Source organism: Bos indicus x Bos taurus, chromosome 9, assembly GCF_003369695.1.
Source record: "Bos indicus x Bos taurus breed Angus x Brahman F1 hybrid chromosome 9, Bos_hybrid_MaternalHap_v2.0, whole genome shotgun sequence".
Taxonomy (NCBI): Eukaryota; Metazoa; Chordata; class Mammalia; order Artiodactyla; family Bovidae; genus Bos; species Bos indicus x Bos taurus.
This window is the reverse complement of record NC_040084.1, coordinates 67,467,107-67,487,033: the sequence shown is the minus strand read 5'-3', so window position 1 is coordinate 67,487,033 and position 19,927 is coordinate 67,467,107. Positions and strand designations below refer to the sequence as shown.

The 19,927-nt window shown below is 36.5% G+C and overlaps 1 protein-coding gene across 6 annotated transcripts in view; it reads right to left on the bottom strand.

Moving 5' to 3' along the window:
- The window catches only part of LAMA2 (laminin subunit alpha 2), a 693,105-nt gene that overhangs the window by 271,579 nt on the left and 401,599 nt on the right, over positions 1-19,927 (bottom strand). For 3 of the 6 annotated variants that reach the window (XM_027551500.1, XM_027551497.1, XM_027551499.1), the window contains exons 16-18: positions 16,857-16,910; positions 16,566-16,679; positions 11,121-11,248 (exon numbers count right to left, since the gene is read on the bottom strand). In XM_027551500.1, coding sequence (XP_027407301.1) covers positions 11,121-11,248; positions 16,566-16,679; positions 16,857-16,910 — 296 coding nt within the window. The remainder of the gene's footprint in view (positions 1-11,120; positions 11,249-16,565; positions 16,680-16,856; positions 16,911-19,927) is intronic. The other 3 variants (XM_027551498.1, XM_027551501.1, XM_027551502.1) reach the window with 1 other exon arrangement.

Here is a 19,927-nt window from a genome sequence, read left to right as displayed (position 1 = left end):
CAGTGAAGTAAGGCAGAAAGAAAAACACCAATACAGTATATTAAGGCATATATATATGGAATTCCAGTTGAGCTATTTCAAATCCTGAAAGAAGATGCTGTGAAAGTGCTCCACTCAATATGCCAGCAAATTTGGAAAACTCAGCAGTGGCCACAGGACTGGAAAAGGTCAGTTTTCATTCCAATCCCAAAGAAAGGCAATGCCAAAGAATGCTCAAACTACCTCACAATTGCACTCATCTCACACCCTAGTAAAGTAATGCTCAAAATTCTCCAAGCCAGGCTTCAGCAATACGTGAACTGTGAACTTCCAGATATTCAAGCTTGTTTTAGAAAAGGCAGAGGAACCAGAGGCCAAATTGCCAACATCCGCTGGATCATGGAAAAAGCAAGAGAGTTCCAGAAAAACATCTATTTCTGCTTTATTGACTATGCCAAAGCCTTTGACTGTGTGGATCACAATAATCTGTGGAAAATTCTGAAAGAGATGGGAATACCAGACCACCTGACCTGCCTCCTGAGAAACTTGTATGCAGGTCAGGAAGCAACAGACTGGTTAGAATGACAGAAGTAATGTAAAATGCACTCACTGACAAAAAACAATGCTTTTTCAGAAAAAATTAAATAAAAATATATCAGACTTGAGTAGCTCTTTACATTTTTAGCAAGCTTTTATGAATAATTCTATCAAATTTTCACAAAATCCTATGAGTTGGTTGGGTGGGCATAATTTTTCTTGTCCCAAGTCATATGCTAATTTCCAGGAGAATTTAGCACGGAATCCAAAACTTTTTTTCTAACTTGATGTTCTCTTTTCCCTATCTGTTGCTGTTTAGTGACAAGGCCGTGTCCGTCTGACTCTTTGTGACCCCATGGACAGCAGCATGCCAGGCTTCCCTGTCCTTCACACCTTCTTAATTCAGAATTAAGTAAATTTAAACTTTGACTGAAGTGACTTAGCACACAAACTTCTAGTGGTGCAACTACTTGACACAATGAGTCTAAATAAAAGCTCCTCATAAAATATGTTTGTATTTGTGCTTCAATACCCTTTAAACAATGTAAACAGGTTCATTCCCTTGCTGCTGCAACTGTAGTTATAACTATGGAGAAGATGGTATTCAGCCACAAACATAAAATTAGAATAAGAAATAAACATGTACATCAAGAAATGTCTCTAGAATTTGGATTGGCAAATGCAGCAACTTGACACTGATTTTGGCAAATATGTGAAGCTAACTGTTCTATGAAAGAAAGAGGTAACTGGAAGATCTTTGCTAACTTCAAGAAATTCCAAGATTATGTCATCTAACTGTAATTGGCCAGCTTCAGACCAGCAGAGGCACTGTTCTGCTTCCTGGCTTAGTCACTCCACAGAAGACACAAGCGATCAAGAATAGCAGGCATTTTTCACAAACAGGGAGCAAGAGAAGCTATTGCCAGAATAAATAATAAGGATCTACACAAAGAAAGTCTTTTTAAATGACTGAATGTAGATTTTTATATTTATGTTGATCCATTTATAAGTTAAGTGTATATATGTACATATAAATTAATATGTATGTGAACATATGTGTGTATTTACATATGTCAAGGTACAAACACAGATACAATCCAATTTGTTCCAGAAAGTATTTAATTCTATCAAAATATGTACATTAAGATAAAATGATGCAATAAAAGAGAAAAAAAACTAAAAATTAACATAAAAATTAAGGGTATATTTAGAGTACAGAATTCATATTATAAAAATGCATTTATATGGATGGGTATATGTATATCTCACACGCTAGTAAAGTAATGCTCAAAATTCTCCAAGCCAGGCTTCAGCAATACGCGAACCGTGAACTTCCTGATGTTCAAGCTGGTTTTACAAAAGGCAGAGGAACCAGAGATCAAATTGCCAACATCCGCTGGATCATGGAAAAAGCAAGAGAGTTCCAGAAAAATATCTATTTCTGCTTTATTGACTATGCCAAAGCCTTTGACTGTGTGGATCACAATAAACTGTGGGAAATTCTGAAAGAGATGGGAATACCAGACCACCTGACCTGCCTCTTGAGAAACCTGTATGCAGGTCAGGAAGCAAGTTAGAACTGGACATGGACCAACAGACTGGTTCCAAATAGGAAAAGGAGTTCGTCAAGGCTTTATATCGTCACCCTGCTTATTTAACTTACATGCAGAGTACATCATGAGAAACGCTGGACTGGAAGAAACACAAGCTGGAATCAAGATTGCCGGAAGAAATATCAATCACCTCAGATGTGCAGATGATACCACCCTTATGGCAGAAAGTGAAGAGGAACTAAAAAGCCTCTTGATGAAAGTGAAAGTGGAGAGGGAAAAAGTTGGCTTAAAGCTCAACATTGAGAAAACGAAGATCATGGCATCCACCACTTCATGGGAAATAGATGGGGAAACAGTGGAAACAGTGTCAGACTTTATTTTTCTGGGCTACAAAATCACTACAGATGGTGACCGCAGCCATGAAAGTAAAAGACACTTACTCCTTGGAAGGAAAGTTATGACCAACCTAGATAGCATATTCAAAAGCAGAGATATTACTTTGCCAACAAAGGTTTGTCTAGTCAAGGCTATGGTTTTTCCTGTGGTCATGTATGGATGTGAGAGTTGGACTGTGAAGAAGGCTGAGCACCAAAGAATTGATGCTTTTGAACTGTGGTGTTGGAGAAGACTCTTGAGAGTCCTTTGGACTGCAAGGAGATCCAACCAGTCCATTCTAAAGATCAGCCCTGGGATTTCTTTGGAAGGAATGATGCTAAAGCTGAAAGTCCAGTACTTTGGCCACCTCATGCGAAGAGTTGACTCATTGGAAAAGACTCCGATGCTGGGAGGGATTGGGGGCAGGAGGAGAAGGGGACGACAGAGGATGAGATGGCTAGATGGCATCACTGACTTGATGGATGTGAGTCTGAGTGAACTCTGGGAGTTGGTGATGGACAGGGAGGCCTGGTGTGCTGTGATTCATGGGGTTGCAAAGAGTCGGACACAACTGAGTGACTGATCTGATCTGATATGTATATACTGTACAATATTTTCATTTCATAGTGGCAGATCAACATGTGGCTTTGAACTTTCTTACAGCCAGTGCAAGAGGGAACCCAGAAACCTGGTTCCTGTGATGTGATAGGAAGTAATGAATTCTTTCATTACTAGCACAAAGTTTTCAACATTGAGGGTTAGACAATCAGGACATGTTCTATGTTTGCATGTACAATAGTGGAGCAGTACTCCTTCTAACTAATTGTTATCTGGAACTCTTGCTCAGGGGAAGAAAGATAAAATGGGATAAGATGCTGCACTGTGTCAGTGATTGAGGAAACTAGGGTAAGATGGTGAGATTGTCCATGCATAACTGCTGAAGGAGTGGAAGACCAAGAAGAAGAGGAGAGGAATGAAGGGAAAACTCATCTTACTTACTATGGTTTGGGCCACATGAATTTTTGAAATTTATCCATAGGCTTTTCCTTATTGCAGTTTAATTACCTCTGTTCTACTTATTCTCATGAGACTCATTAAGCAAACATATTTCTTTAATTGTCTTCAAATAGTGTGAAATCTGATGGAATATCCATAATTGGATTTTGTAATTAGAATTGCATATTTTCTGTGTCTCTCTAAACATGAGCTTCCCATTCAGCAAAAGTGGAACATGATCTGAGTAAAGTCTGCATGCTGATAAAGTATGAAAGCAAATAGCTAGCATAGTGTCACAAAGTTATAGTTATAATTTAAGAACAGTTTAAAAATTTTGCCAACATATGTTGGTTTGTTTAATGCTGAAGGCATTTAGTTACTCATTTCAGTGGGAAGTGTTAGCTGCTCAGTCGTGTCCAGCTCTTTCTGACACCATAGACACCACCAGGCTCCTCTATCCATGGAATTCTCCAGACAAGAATACTGGAGTGGGTTGCCATTCCCTTCTCCAGGGGATCTTTCTGAGTGAGGGATAGAATCCAGGTTTCCTGCATTGTAGGCAGATTCTTTACTGTCTGAGCCAAAAAGGAAGCCCTAGTTACTTATTAGGTATTAATAATTAAACCTGTAGCTTTTCATTCTGCTTCAGTTTGAGTTAGCATAGCTATCACCAAACAGCAGTCGTTTTTTACAATGGACATTCACAGTTTTTCTGACATTAAGTTCTATTAAATTTTTTTCCTCTCTTCAATGTCTCTATAATTGTTTCTATTTCTATAGCCCCACTGGAAGAAGCACAGAGAGGTGAATCAGAATATATGGATTCTAATATTTGTTCTGCCATAAGCAAGCTATGATCGTGATCAAGGCATTTAATTTCTCTGGAGTTTACTGTTTTCCTTCTGATAGATGGGACCAGTAAGATACCTGATAATCTCATATGTGGACACAAAACAATATGTGGCAAATTGTCTAAAATGGCTAACATTCTAAAATTTCTGAATAATGTTGCTGAATTGAACATTTCCTTAACTTTCCTTTCATCTTGGAATAAGTACCAACTTTAACAACTATTGGGGAAAACCACTAGACCATTGAGGTCTGACCTAAAACAAATCCCTTCTCATTATACAGTGGAAGTGAGAAACAGATTTAAGGGACTAGATCTGATAGACAGAGTGCCTGATGAACTATGGACAGAGGTTCGTGACATTGTACAGGAGACAGGGATCAAGACCATCCCCAAGAAAAGGAATGCAAAAAAGCAAAATGGCTGTCTGATGAGGCCTTAAAAATAGCTGTGAAAATCAGAGAAGCGAAAAGCAAAGGAGAAAAGGAAAGATATAAGGATCTGAATGCAGAGTTCCAAAGAATAGCAAGGAGAGATATGAAAGCCTTCCTCAGCAGTCAATGCAAAGAAATAGAGGAAAACAATAGAATGGGAAAGACTAGAGATCTCTTCAAGAAAATTAGAGATACCAAGGGAACATTTCATGCAAAGATGAGCTCAATAAAGGACAGAAATGGTATGGACCTAACAGAAGCAGAAGATATTAAGAAGAGGTGGCAAGAATACACAGAAGAACTGTAAAAAAAAGATCTTCACAACCCAGATAATCACAATGGTGCAATCACTCACCTAGAGCCAGACATCCTGGAATGTGAAATTAAGTGGGCCTTACGAAGCATCACTATGAACAAAGCTGGTGGAGGTGATGGAATTCCAGTGGAGCTATTTCAAATCCTGAAAGATGATGCTGTGAAAGTGCTGCACTCAATATGCCAGCCAATGTGGAAAACTCAGCAGTGGCCACAGGACTGGAAAAAGTCAGTTTTCATTCCAATCCCAAAGAAAGGCAATGCCAAAGAATGCTCAAACTATTGCACAATTGCACCCATCTCACACCCTAGTAAAGTAATGCTTAAAATTCTCCAAGTGAACTTCCAGACGTTCAAGCTGGTGTTAGAAAAGGCAGAGGAACCAGAGATCAAATTGCCAACATCCGCTGGATCATGGAAAAAGCAAGAGAGTTCCAGAAAAACATCTATTTCTGCTTTATTGACTATGCCAAAGCCTTTGACTGTGTGGATCACAATAAACTGTGGAAAATTCTGAAAGAGATGGGAATACCAGACCACCTGACCTGCCTCTTGAGAAACCTATATGCAGGTCAGGAAACAACAGTTAGAACTGGATATGAAACAACAGACAGGTTCCAAATAGGAAAAGGAGTACGTCAAGGCTGTATATTGTCACCCTGCTTATTTAACTTATATGCAGAGTACATCATGACAAATGCTGGGCTGGAAGAAGCACAAGCTGGAATCAAGATTGCCAGGAAAAATATCAATAACCTCAGATATGCAGATGATACCACCCTTATGGCAGAAAGTGAAGAGGAACTAAAGAGCCTCTTGAAGAAAGTGAAAGTGGAGAGTGAAAAAGTTGGCTTAAAGCTCAACATTCAGAATACTAAGATCATGGTATCTGGTCCCATCACTTCATTGGAAATAGATGGGGAAACAGTGGAAACAGTGCAAGACTTTATTTTTTTGGGCTTCAAAATTACTGCAGATGGTGATTGTAGCCATGAAATTAAAAGAGACTTACTCCTTGGAAGGAAAGTTATGACCAACCTAGACAACATATTCAAAAGCAGAGACACTACTTTGCCAACAAAGGTCCATCTAGTCAAGGCTATGGTTTTTCTAGTAGTCATGTATGGATGTGAGAGTTGGACTATAAAGAAAGCTGAGCACTGAAAAATTGATGCTTTTGAACTGTGGTGTTGGAGAAGACTCTTGAGATTCCCCTGGATGCAAGGAGACCCAACCAGTCCATCCTAAAGATCAGTCCTGGGTGTTCATTGGAAGGGCTGATGTTGAAGCTGAAACTCCAGTACTTTGGCCACCTGATGCGAAGAGCTGACTCATTCGAAAAGACTGTGATGCTAGGAAAGACTGAGGGCAGGAGGAGAAGGAGACGACAGAGGATGAGATGGTTGGATGGCATCGCCAACTCACTGGACATGGGTTTGGGTGAACTCCAGGAGTTACTGATGGACAGGGAGGCCTGGTGTGCTGTGGTTCATGGGGTCGCAAAGAGTCAGACATGACTAAGCGACTGAAGTGAACTGAACTTAACAACCATAAGTGAATGTGGCCTCTAGGTTGAGCCCAAAAGTCCACTATAAAAGTGGTCAATTCTTTCAAAAATTTAAAGGTTAGTAATTCTGATGCACACAAAAAGTATTATTCACAATGAGCCTACTCTCTGTTCAGCTTTGTGCCAAGAATATCTCTAATTTTATTATATAACACACATATCCTAAGAGTTCAAGGACTGTGATGTGTCTGTTTCTTATCATATTTAATCTATAAGTTATGTGATGCCAGAATTAAAAGAATATAAACATTTGAAATGTTTACAATTTTATTTGCTTCTCTAGAGATAAATTTCACTACCTAGTTACAATCTATAGCTGGAATATATACATCACCAAGATGAGATGGCTAAGCAAACAGTGGATACTGTAAATAGTTGATAAAGTGATATATACATATAATTTAAATATTATATGCTTGTCTGTATTCATACATCATAATAATTATACCAATCGATCTCTATCTCCCTACACATTTGATTTATTTTGCAACATTATCTAAGAAATTTGGAGCCAAAATGCTGTGATCTATAAGATTTATGACCAGGGATTAAATAGATAAATCACAAGGCAAAACCATCACTAAGCCTTACACTTCTAGATGAAGGTTGCAGCAACCTTTAGTTGAATTTTTTTTTTCCTAAATAGTCTGCGAACATTCAAATCACATCTCCTGGATAATATGTGACTAGTCAATTTATTCTGAGTTTCTAACTCAGATTATCAGAATAATGACTTTTCAAAAACATTTTTAAAAGGAGAGTTTCTCTAAGTCATTAAATATCCCATTATTTAGTGAATACAAATTCAGGTTATTAGATTAAAATTACATTTTGTCTCATCACAGTTGTGCAGCTGAATTATGTTAACTTTCAAAATTGTGGTAAACTTAAAAAACCTAATACCTCTAAACATAAATTTTTAAACAAAGTGAATTGTCACTGTTCCTTCTTTTTACTTAAACAAAAATGCCACCTATCTATTGTAGTTGATTTTCAATATTTATTGTGAGTTTCAGGTGTACAGAAAAGTGATTCAGGTTTTTTGCAGATTATATTCCACTCTAGGTTATTATAAGTATTGGGTATAATACCCTCTACAAATGCTACATTTAAAGCTGGCATTTAAAATAGGTTTTTGCACTCTACTGCCAATTCTACTTGTAAGGATAAAATTATAACCTAATAATTTAACAATTGTGTAATGTAAATGAAAACACCTTAAATGAAAGGATCTTTAAATATTTCATTACTGTTATTATTGAGCTTTCTTTAAAGAGTCAAGATCTGCACAATATATCAAACCGGAATACCATACTTAGGAACATTTTATCACTGGATACTAGAACCTCAATTCTTTTTATCACTGACAGATGATGGATGGTGTTTAATGCTTGCTGACTTTTTCTTTCAGGAGCACAATTAGAATCCATTTTAAAGTAGAAGCACAGTGAACAGAGAAGGATGGGTCATGAATGCCTATAATTATCCAAGCAAAGTTCTGTCCCTAATGGCTCATCCATATTTATAATAATACCAGTACAATTTGAGGATAAATTCATAAGGTCTATATATTCACTCGATTATATAATTCTGCAAATGTTTTAGGCTAGGATTCATGTGGTACTATGAATGGCCAGCTCTGCTGGACTGACAGTTATGCTAATGCCATAGATATTTTGGTTGCGCAGGAGTGCAATGCAGATGAGTAACCAGATGCCATCCCTTTGTTTTTCTTAAAGTTTTGTGTAAATTGGATGGTTTTGGAGAATTCCACTGAAGTGAGTGAGTCAGTTCTCCATCGCTTGATCTAACCCTTCACAAGTACACCAGAGAGCAAGATTTGTGTCATGGATGTCCAACATACTCATTATTTTCCAGATTTCCTTTTAGCCTTCTTCCTCTTCTCTGACATCCCTGGTTGCCAAAAGATCTTCAGTTTGGTAACCATCCAGGCACATGCCCTAAATTCTGAAAATATTCTGATCACTAATATATATTACCCCATTCCCCATTTAAGTCTCTTAATGTTATTGCTTAAAATGCAGTGTTTTTTAAAGAAGCCCTTAATGTAAGACTGTATGTAATATAAAGACCCCTTAATGCAGGGGAATGCAAAGCACATGGACTTTAAACAAAATTTCAACTCTGATACTTTAATTTATGGCTGAGTAAATTACTTAATAAATGATCAGTCTCAGTATTAGGCTCACCATGTTCAATCATGGTTTTAGGTGCTTGGTGCACTTCAATTTATGTAGTTCTCATAACAACCCTCTGAGAAGGTCCTAATTATGACAAGAGAATTGAGACACAGAGAATGTAAGTTACTTTCCCAGAGTCATACGGCTAGAAAGAATGAAATTCAGCATTTAAATCAAGGAGTTCCAGTTCCAAAAATTGGCACTATAATGCTCTTTTCCCACTTGAAAACTCCTTTCTTCATATTTAATGAAAGCAGACTACTACATTCTAGGTATAGGGTCAGGTATTATATTTGGCATTATTTAACCTTCAGAAACACTTTAATAAGTGGGTGTAAAATAATGCCAAGTATAATGCCTGACCCTATGCCTAGAATGTAGTAGTCTGCTTTCATTAGATCTTAGTTCTTCTTTTCCTCTCCAATGACTAAGATGGAAATTCTGATGGAGGGATGCTGTCAGGGAAGAGTAAAAAGATTTCCTGTGCGCTAAAGTGCAGGAAGCGTAATTCCTAAGATAACTTTTAAATTCAATGACAGAATTAATCTCAAAATCTTTAACTTCTGGTATTCATGGACCCTAGCAGTAAAAGACCATTTTTATTAGGAATATCTTAGATAAGACCACAAAATATGACCAGCTTGGTAACACCTTCACATTAAAAAGTTGTAACTTTTTAACCTGTAACATGTAATCATCATGAAAAATTTTTGCTCTTCAAGGATTACTACAGCATTCAGAAATAGATGAAAATTACATACAAAAATATGAATTTTATTAAGCACTAAGCTAACCTTTAAGAAAATTTTTTAAAATTTGATTTAAAACTATAGTTACTTACAATGTTTACTAATAAAAAGTATTGATTATTATTATAATTAATATGCTTAATTAAAATAAAACAAGATTTTTGGTTTTAGGGTATTGCTTACATATTTGCTTATGGGATGGTTACCCCTGAGGGGAAAGTGAATTACAGCATCTGAAATAATGTGTTCCCCTAAAAGGTAAAGGGAAGATCAGACAAAATATATACTTTAAAAAGTCTGCTATACAAAGTTATTGTTTCAGATGAACAAGTAGAAAATTTTTCAAAAAACAAAGATAGCCAGATGAATAGAAAAATTGTATGAAGTTTGCATTAAACTTTTCATGATGTGTTTTATGCAAACTAAAGTGCTATCATCGATATTTCAATATTTTATAATTTATAATACCATTAAACTATTTCAATAAGATAAAAATATATATACAATATGATATATGATAATATGATAAATCATGCAATAACTAAGGGATAAAACTGTTGCTTAAAGGTCAACTAGATTTATTTCTTATTTTACCTTTTTGAGGGATTTATGAGTTGCCTAAGATTTACAGTGTGTGACTGGGATCCAAATAAGCAGCATTTTATTAGTAGTATTTTTTAATATAGTATGAAGGGGGGTGTGTGTGTGTGTGTGTATCTGTGGGTATGTGTCTGCTGCTGTTGCTGCTGCTAAGTCGCTTCAGTTGTGTCCGACTCTGTGCGACCCCATAGACGGCAGCCCACTAGGCTCCTCTGTCCATGGGATTCTCCAGGCAAGAACATTGGAGTGGGTTGCCATTTCCTTCTCCAATGCATGAAAGTGAAAAGTGAAAGTGAAGTCGCTCAGTCGTGCCCGACTCAGCCTAGTTACAGCCAAAGTAGAAGCACCAGAAGTACACGTATCAAATACATACACCTAAAGGCATGTAGCTAAGAGCTGATCAACATGCAGAAGCACAAAGCCCAGGTTCCATCACATTTTGAATTGTGTATCAATGGTTGTGGAAAAGTAGCTGTTCCCATAATGAAATACAAACTATACAAAACATATTTAAAGAAAATGGCAGCAGAGAGGTTCAAGAAGGTACACTTCTTTCGTGGTCCACCAGCGTTCACGAGACAGCTGCACACACAGCCAGGCTCTTTGTGGGGTCGGCATTCTCTGCTTCCCCTTCAAGAAGCTGCTTTCGACTTGTGGAAGGCTGGGCTAAGTTTGTAAAATATATGTCTGTTCTTTGGAGTTGGTTTAGAAATTCTATTTGAGTTCTCTCTCTTAGATACTAACTCCCCAAAACTAGAGCTAAAAATATTAAAATTTTCATGGAATAAACAGCCATAGCTTTAAATATTTTATATTTAGAAAAATTCATATTATCTTCCTGATAAATTTATGCACATCTTTATTATTTATTTATGTGTGACAAGAGAAAGGGTAAATTCTATATCAAAAATACACTTGCAGAACCAGATTCCCAACTCTGGAAAGAGGTAAGTTTGTTACTCACTTATTGGATGGGCTATTGAGTGGACAGGCACAGGGCTGACAGTCGTCAGAGGTTCCTTTAGTAGGATCACCATAGAAACCAGGAAGACATTTATTGCAATATGGTCCATCAGTGTGATCCTTACAATTCTGAGGAAGAAGTGCACATCAGAGTTTATTATTCCAGTCTCTAGCATCAATGCATTACCAAAAATAGGTCTACAGAATCATTAGTCTGTTCCCTGCCAGGAAGAGTAATTTCCCACATAAAATGGTCAATTTTACAGCTGTGAAATAGCATTGAAAGTTAATTTAATATCTAGCTTATAAACTGCATGCTACGTTCAGCATATGCATACTTAACAAAAAGATGACTGAAATTCACTATAAAGTTTTTTCATTATGTAAATCATATTTTCTTTTTTGTTGTTTTTATTTTTTTTCTTAAAGAAATATGTGTGAGTATGTGTAGTAACATACATTTAGACTCTGCAGAGACTAAATGACATATATTTAATGGAAATTGTACCTGATTTAGGTAAAAATTAATTGTTCAACTTAAAACTGCTGATTTAATGAGAACTGTGGCTAATCACACAAATCCTCTGAGACTATAGCCTTCCTACATCTGAGATTAATCTGGACCTCAGTATGCTCTGATGATGTGGACAATGCACTAATGTATTACAGTTGTGAGGGCCTTGCTTGACTCATGATTAAAAGATGGGAAGACTGAGAAATTTTTAAATGTATACTGCTGCTGCTACTGCTAAGTCGCTTCAGTCGTGTCCAACTCTGTGCGACCCCATAGACGGCAGCCCACCAGGCTCCCCCGTCCCTGGGATTCTCCAGGCAAGAACACTGGAGTGGGTTGCCATTTCCTTCTCCAAGGCATGAAAGTGAAAAGTGAAAGTGAAGTCGCTCAGTCGTGTCCGACTTTTAGTGACCCCATGGACTGCAGCCTACCAGGCTCCTCCGTCCATGGGGTTTTCCAGGCAAGAGTACTGGAGTGGGGTGCCATCACCTTCTCTGAAATGTATACTAATAAATACTAAAACCACAAGGCATGTAACAGTTTCCCACAGACATTGGTTTTTAAAATAAAACAGCATTTTCCATCAATTAGTATTTTCTGGAACCATGTACTTTTTAAAAATAAAGAAAATCAAAATAAAATAATTTATATCTTGATTTCTTCATATAAATTAAAGTAGATTTATCAACTTAGTGTTCACAAAATTCATCAAGACTGGTAAAGGTGAACAATCAATTAATGAATGAAATTGTCTATAAAGTTTTCAATAGCACAATTTGATCAATTTATATGATGTTTTGGCATTGTGTAGACATAAGTTCTTCAAACTCCTATAATACAATAAAATGTATATAATGCCTATTAAATATCATACAACATAGATTTATTGTGACTGAAATATATTTTTAATCTTACAAGCATATAACATTCTATTTTTTCTCATTTCAAAAGAGTTCATCAGAGTTTGGAGTATAAAACCTTTAATTTTATCATTAATAACCAGATATGTAGAGGAAATAGCTAACAGCCAAAATATAAATTCATTTTAAGCATAAAGTAAAAATTTATTAAACTTGATGACCAATGGGAGAGCCAATTTGATTTAATTAAAGTTCTGAGTTATTCTAGCATATTAAAAGTTCTTTTAAAATTATATTTAATAAATATATTTAATTTAAAACCACGTAAATAACATTTCAGAAAACAGTCAAATTCCTTGGGGAGAGGGACAGATTACTGAATAGAAGATATTAAATGAAAATCCAGTGATTTAACTCTGAACCAATTGCTTACATTCTGTAAAATGTGAGAGCTGAAGCCCATAATATATGCAGCTTTCAAGTTCTGAAATCCTATGACAGTTTGAACTACAAGTGAATAGGTGATACTTTACTATCTGTTAATACTTGAAAACAGGTTTTTCCTTAAAGTATTTAAAATTCTCAAATTTATTTATCAACCTTCTATCAAAGTAGCAAAGATGTTAACTTTATTATCAACACTTGTCTAAATAACAGCACATCTAGTAGGAAGTTGCCAGGCATGGATCAATCTGATGAAACGCTTTCCTCTTTAATTTCATCTTCATATTTGTTCCTTTCAGTTTTCAAGTTTAACTAAAGTTGGCTCTTACTAAAAAAAGTTGAATGTTTGTTGCAATATTCTTTGTATATTGTTATACTGATACAATCAAAATTGTATCTTCAAAGATTTAGGGGCTTTAAAAAACAAGATAATAAAACCGACTATGTTTTAACCATGTTGAAAATGGTTTTTCTAAAACTCAACTGAAAATCTTATACAACCCAGAGACCCTGCTTTGCTTTACTAATTTGGAAGAAAAATAACATATTTCTTGCATTTCCTAATGTCATATGTCACTGAATGGAAATTTTAAAATTAATCTTAAAACTCAACTGTTTTTGTAATTGAAACCATAAAACAGTAATAGGAAAAAATACAATGGAAACTCAAACTGAAAAAAAAGATGAAAGGTTCACTCTGATGGGCTGGTGAATTTTATAGGTATCCTGCTCCAAAGTGCTCTCCAAATGTCTGTTCACATCACTTATCACAGGAACGATGACAAGGAGCAAGCATGCAATCTTCCCATGTGACTTGACTGTTTCTTGCTGCTAAGTCACTTCAGTCATGTCCGACTCTGTGCGACCCCATAGACATCAGCCCACCAGGCTTAGGTCACTTCAGAAGTACTGCAAGTCAAACTGATCTTTCAATATAGGTCCACACTATAAAAGAGGTCTGGATTTTGGTCTGATATCAAAAAATATTTCAATTTATTTCTAATTAGTTTCAAAGCCAAACTAACTAAAATGTAGCTTATCTGGAAAAGTTTCAAAAATTTTCTGTTTAATGCTAGGAGGGCAAGCATAAATAATTTCTTAAAAAGAAGCTAAAATGCAGAACAACTGAATGGTAAGATTGCTTTTGATGTGCAGCACTTAAATATTTTTATCTTTGTGGATCATGTTGGAATTAATATGCTCAAAATGGGACAGCAGCATTTAGTTATCAGTATCATTTCAAATAGAGCATTTGGAAGTCTCCAGAAAATATCTTACATTATTATCTATTTATCAGCTACAATGGAAAATTCAGAAAACACACCAGATTAAGGTCTTTAAGGTCAATCATTAAGTTCTCTGTTGCTTCCCTAAGATCCCTTGCTTATTTGAAGTATTCTCCTATCTCCTTGTCCATGAAACAAATTCAATAAACTACAGTTCATTAGTAGAAGGCCTCAGATAATCACTGATTCCCCTTACTTCTTCCCCCAAAATTATACTGGATGAAACTATCCTACTCTAAAACAATGGGCTTTCATTCTTAGAAATATCCTATAACCAAATGGACTAACAGCATCATTTTAGACTTAATCTTAATGAATGCAGCATGAAATATTGCTATTGGAAGCATTATGAGTCTGTTGTCATGAAATATTAATTTCTGTCTTTTTAGGTTTAAGTAAAACAGTTATGACCAACCTGCTAAGTCACTTCAGTCGTGTCCGACTCTGTGCGACCCCATAGATGGCAGCCCACCAGGCTCTGCCGTCCCTGGGATTCTCCAGGCAAGAACACTGGAGTGGGTTGCCATTTCCTTCTCCAATGACCAACCTAGATAGCATATTAAAAAAAAAAAGTAATGTCTCTGCTTTTTAATATGCTATCTAGGTTTTTAATATGCTATCTTTTTAATGACCAACCTAGATAGCATATTAAAAAGCAGAGACATTACTTTGGCAACAAAGGTCTGTCTAGTCAAGGCTATGGTTTTTCCTGTGGTCATGTATGGATGTGAGAGTTGGACTGTGAAGAAGGCTGAGCGCCGAAGAATTGATGCTTTTGAACTGTGGTGTTGGAGAAGACTCTTGAGAGTCCCTTAGACTGCAAGGAGATCCAACTAGTCCATTCTAAAGGAGATCAGTCCTGGGTGTTCTTTGGAAGGAATGATGCTAAAGCTGAAAGTCCAGTACTTTGGCCACCTCATGCGAAGAGTTGACTCATTGGAAAAGACTCTGATGCTGGGAGGGATTGGGGGCAGGAGGAAATTGGGATGAGATGGCTGGATGGCATCACCGACTTGATGGACATGAGTTTGAGTGAACTCCGGGAGATGGTGATGGACAGGGAGGCCTGGCGTGCTGTGATTCATGGGGTCACAAAGAGTCGGACATGACTGAGCTACTGAACTGAACTGAACTGAACTGAAAACAAATCTATATCTGTTTTGGGCTGAATATTTGTTTAAAGGTAACTCAGTATTTTTCCCAAGGTACATTTTAAAAGACTTATTGTATAATTAAAATGAAAATCACTGTCTTTCTGTTCATAACAATGCCATTTGAAAAATCTACTGATCCACAAATTAAGGCTATCATGCTTTATCCTGCAATGCAATTAAACAAAATCTGCTATAGAGAAAACAGAAAGAGCATCAATAAAACTAAATGTCAAATCACATTGAAACAAAAGCCCTGAATTTTCATTTTGGATTTTTCCCAGAAGCTTTTAAATGGAAGAAAAAGGGTAGGGGAGGGGGAAGAATGAGCAAGAGAGAGAGAGAACATTAAGAAATACAGATAACAGAGGCTGCCTTAAATTCTACAGGGAAATGAGAATATGATATCCTCCTAAATTGGCACCATTTCAAATTGTGTTTCTGCAAGATTAATGAAATGAGAAGTGTTGTTTCAAGCTTCATGTCATGTCAGACAATATAAAACTAACATGCCCTTGAGTTAATCAGAATGGTCTATTCAGCGTAATCTCCAATCCAAAAGCTTCTTAGCAGGATGGAAAGTGCTTCACCCTCTGTAGAGCTTTTTTTCTGGTTATAGTATTGACTTAATAGAAGGAGTAAGCAGCTCTGGTGACTATGTATTGCACATGTTTATTATTTTTAATTTACACACAATGTTTTGAATTTAGTTCAATGCTGAAATTTTCCAAAAAAAAAGAACGTAGTATGCCCTCATTTTCAAAGTGAAAAAAAAGTATAATTATGCCTATTACAGAGCTTATATTTTATACCTTTCATATTATGGGGTTACAAATCATTTCCTGTTACAGAAATGCAGTCATTTTTGGGGTAGAATTACATAAGAGATTGAAACCATATATATTTGTGGCAGATATGTATCACAGTCATTAGTTATGTTTTATTATGATATATCTGATCTTAATTCAATCCTTAGACTTATGTGAGTAAACACTTTCTAATGCTTGTCAGTCAGGAAGACCACATATGAAAGAACCTTCTCAGCTTCCAACTCAGTTCAATATAAAGATCACCGTCAAATCCCTTCTTGACTCAAGTGTTTAAGGTCCCAAAGGTAGTAATTGAGTTGCAGGGCTTATTGAGCTGATTTCAGCCCTGTCAATCAGCAACCCCAATGGAGAAAGCACTTACCAGGCATTCTCCGGTGGTATCATCACAGGATTCCGCGTGACCAAAGCACTGACAGGGTTCACAGAGGCCACCAAAAATAGTGCCGTTAACTCGTCTGTGCCTAGGCCAACAAGACTGAAAGGAAAATATGGTCTCAAGTTAGTCTCAGGGATTTTTTTAAAGCTTACTTTTGTCTTTAGCAGATAAACATATTTAGGTAGCAAACCCAGCAGATATGCATGTCAAAGCGTTGCCATTATGGAAATATGGCTACCAGAGCTATTCCTCCTGACATGGGGGCTTCGTACTGACCTTAGTGTTATTGGCAGGTATGAGATTAGAGGAAGCATTAACTTGATGACTCTTCTGAAATAGCAAAATAAAGCAGAGATATAAAGAATTGAATCACGACAGTCTCAAAGTAAAAAGCACAGACAAGAAAACAGAAGAAAAAGTATTGAAAAAAAGCAGCCGACATAAATGGGCTCTTCAGAACCTTAGCCTACTAGAGCATTTAATGTCCTGTCCAAGGAGTGTAGATCCTCTGGAATGTCTTCCCTTTCTCACACGCAAACTGCCCTTAACTCCGTCACTTCCAGAAAATCTTTGCAATTGTCTGGAAAAAAGGTAGCACTCATCTTACATTTGATCACCTACATGGCTGACTTGTGCACATATATAATTTATAGTTCTCATTCTCAACTTCCTCCACCCTATTTTACCTTCTCAAATTTACACAAAATAGTTTATGATTTATTTACCATACATTCCTTAGATATTTTATTTTATGGTTTTATTCTACTAGAACTCTAGTTATATCCATCATTCCTTTTTAAAGTGTAAAACACTTTCTCATACAAGAATAGAATTCTGATTCGAAAAAGGATATTTGGGTCACAGAGCATCTGTGTGTCAGGGCTGGCTTTCAGTTCACTGTCATGTTTAAGCATCCCTTCTGCGGGGGTCACTCTCAACTGGACAGGGTACAAAACAAAGGGGGAAACACTGCTGCCCTGCAGGAGCGTATGATCTCCCTCAAGTTAAAACTGCATTTTGTGGGTTATTTACTATATTTCTGGATGGTTAACTACAACTCAGTATATCATGAAAAGGCCTTTTTTTTCCTAGCTGAGAGTGGAAACAAGAGAGAAACCACTGAGGTAATAAAGAATATAGAATTGTGTTGTGTATTGTTGGAAATGTTCCTTTTGCCTCAGGATATGAGGATTCTTAAATTTGAACATCAATAGCAAAGACATAAAAAAAGGATGATCTGATACTTGATATCCTAAAGGAAAACAAAAGCAACTTTCTTCTTAATTTGGGCAGTATAGAAAAGAAGGTGTCAATTTTCTAACCCTTTCTAATAATTTTTACTCATTAAAAATGTTGTGACCCTAGACTCATTACAGAATAGATTTTGTAATGTAATATATATTTCTAAAAACTGGTGAAGCTATATATTCAGAAGCGAGTAGAAATTAAGGGTGTTGCTAATAGGGAGATAATTGACTTACTGTTCTGAGGAAAAATATTCATAGAATTGTCATTAATAAGATATATATTATATACAGGTATACATATATAATATATAAGGTGTGTGTATGTGTATATATATATATATATATAAAACAAGGCATATATATATACACACATATATATCTGCAAATATATTACTTATCCTACATCCTCTTTAAATTTCCCAACTCTTAGACCTCTTTCTTAGCCAGTGATTTCATCTCATTAGTCACAGAGAATACTGAAGGCAGTGGAAACGATCTTTCTACTACCAAGTACACAAGCACAAGCCCATATTTCCATTAGTCATATTTCCCTCTGGAACAATGGGGATGAGGAATGCAGAATTCCTCATACTCTCAAAGGATTATCACCGCACTTGTAATTGTTTTCCCAATATACCCACTCAGTGCTGCATCAATAATATCTTTCCTTTCCGTTAGATCATTACTATCAGCTCGAAAATATGACTTGTATCTCTGTAAAAAATTAGCTAACAGGAAAAAAGACAAAAATACTCTCTTAATATCCCATAACTTTCAGTTACCTACCTATTTTTTCTTTTAGGTAAGTCTGCTCTAAAATATCTTTTCTTTCTACTTCCCTTCAATGGTTCACTCCATCCTAATCTGTCTTGTGCCATAATCACTGGGTTAAAACTGCTCTTGTCCATGCCACCGAATTCCAGGGAACCAAATCAAATGAACAATTCTACAGTTAACATTTTATTTGATCTCTCATCAAGCTATGGTTTAGCTGATTCCTATCTCCCTCAAAAGCCCTCTTCTCACAGCTTTCATGATACTACAGTTCCAGGTTACTGCCCCTCTCTTTGCTGTCTCCTCTGCTTCAACTCGCTTCTCATGGTCAGGAGCTCTTGGGGGCTTAGTCATTTTCTCTTTTTTCCTCCACACTTGCTCCAAGGTAACTTTATTCAGCTGTCTAGTTGATGATTTCTTCCAAATACATATCTCTAGACCAGACAGATATTCTGAGGTCAAGACCTACATATTCTAACTGGACATTGACAATATACTTCATAGCTCTTTCAAACCTAATATTTCTAAGATGGATTGTTGATTTTATCATCCCCACCACAGGTGTTCCTACCCTCAGTTTTCCTCAGCTAAGTAAACAGCCCCACATTCAACTGCTCCAACTTGACATCTGACTCATTCTCAAAATCATTATTACTTTCAATGTTCCCGTGGCATGTCTATCAGTAAGACTGATTGGTTCTACTACCAAAATCTATTTAAAATAAACAACATGTCTTTTCACATCCTCTGCCATTATCCTAACAAACCTCTATCATCATTACATTCTAACAAAATAGCATATTAACCATTTTACTTCCTGCCATCCCTGCCATGTACAGTATGTTCTACACACTGTAGTTATAGTGACTTTTAAAAAAAAAATTAACTCAGATCATGGTATCATATCAAATGGCAACCTACTCCAGTCTTCTTGCCTGGAAAAATTCATGGACAGAGGAGCCTGTTGGCCTAGTTCATGGGGCTGCAGAGAGTCAGACATGACTGGGCAGCAGGAGCAGAAAAGTTTTCTTTCCATTGCATTTAGAATAATACTACAAATTTTTAATCATGCAAAGCTCTGAGTGGTTTGGCTCCTCCAGGCATGTCTCGTGCTATGCTCCCCTTGCTTATTAAGCTCCAGCCACACATGCCTTCTTTCAGGTCCTTGCAGATCCCAAACTGTGTTTCACTTCCTCACTGGTTCCCTTTACCTAAGAAGACCCTAGAGCTCAGTTTAGTCATATAGTCCCTTCCATCTCATCTTCCTACACTTGTTCTCAGAGCCTCTATCAAGGCCCCCTGCTTATTGTCTTCATGGAATTTATC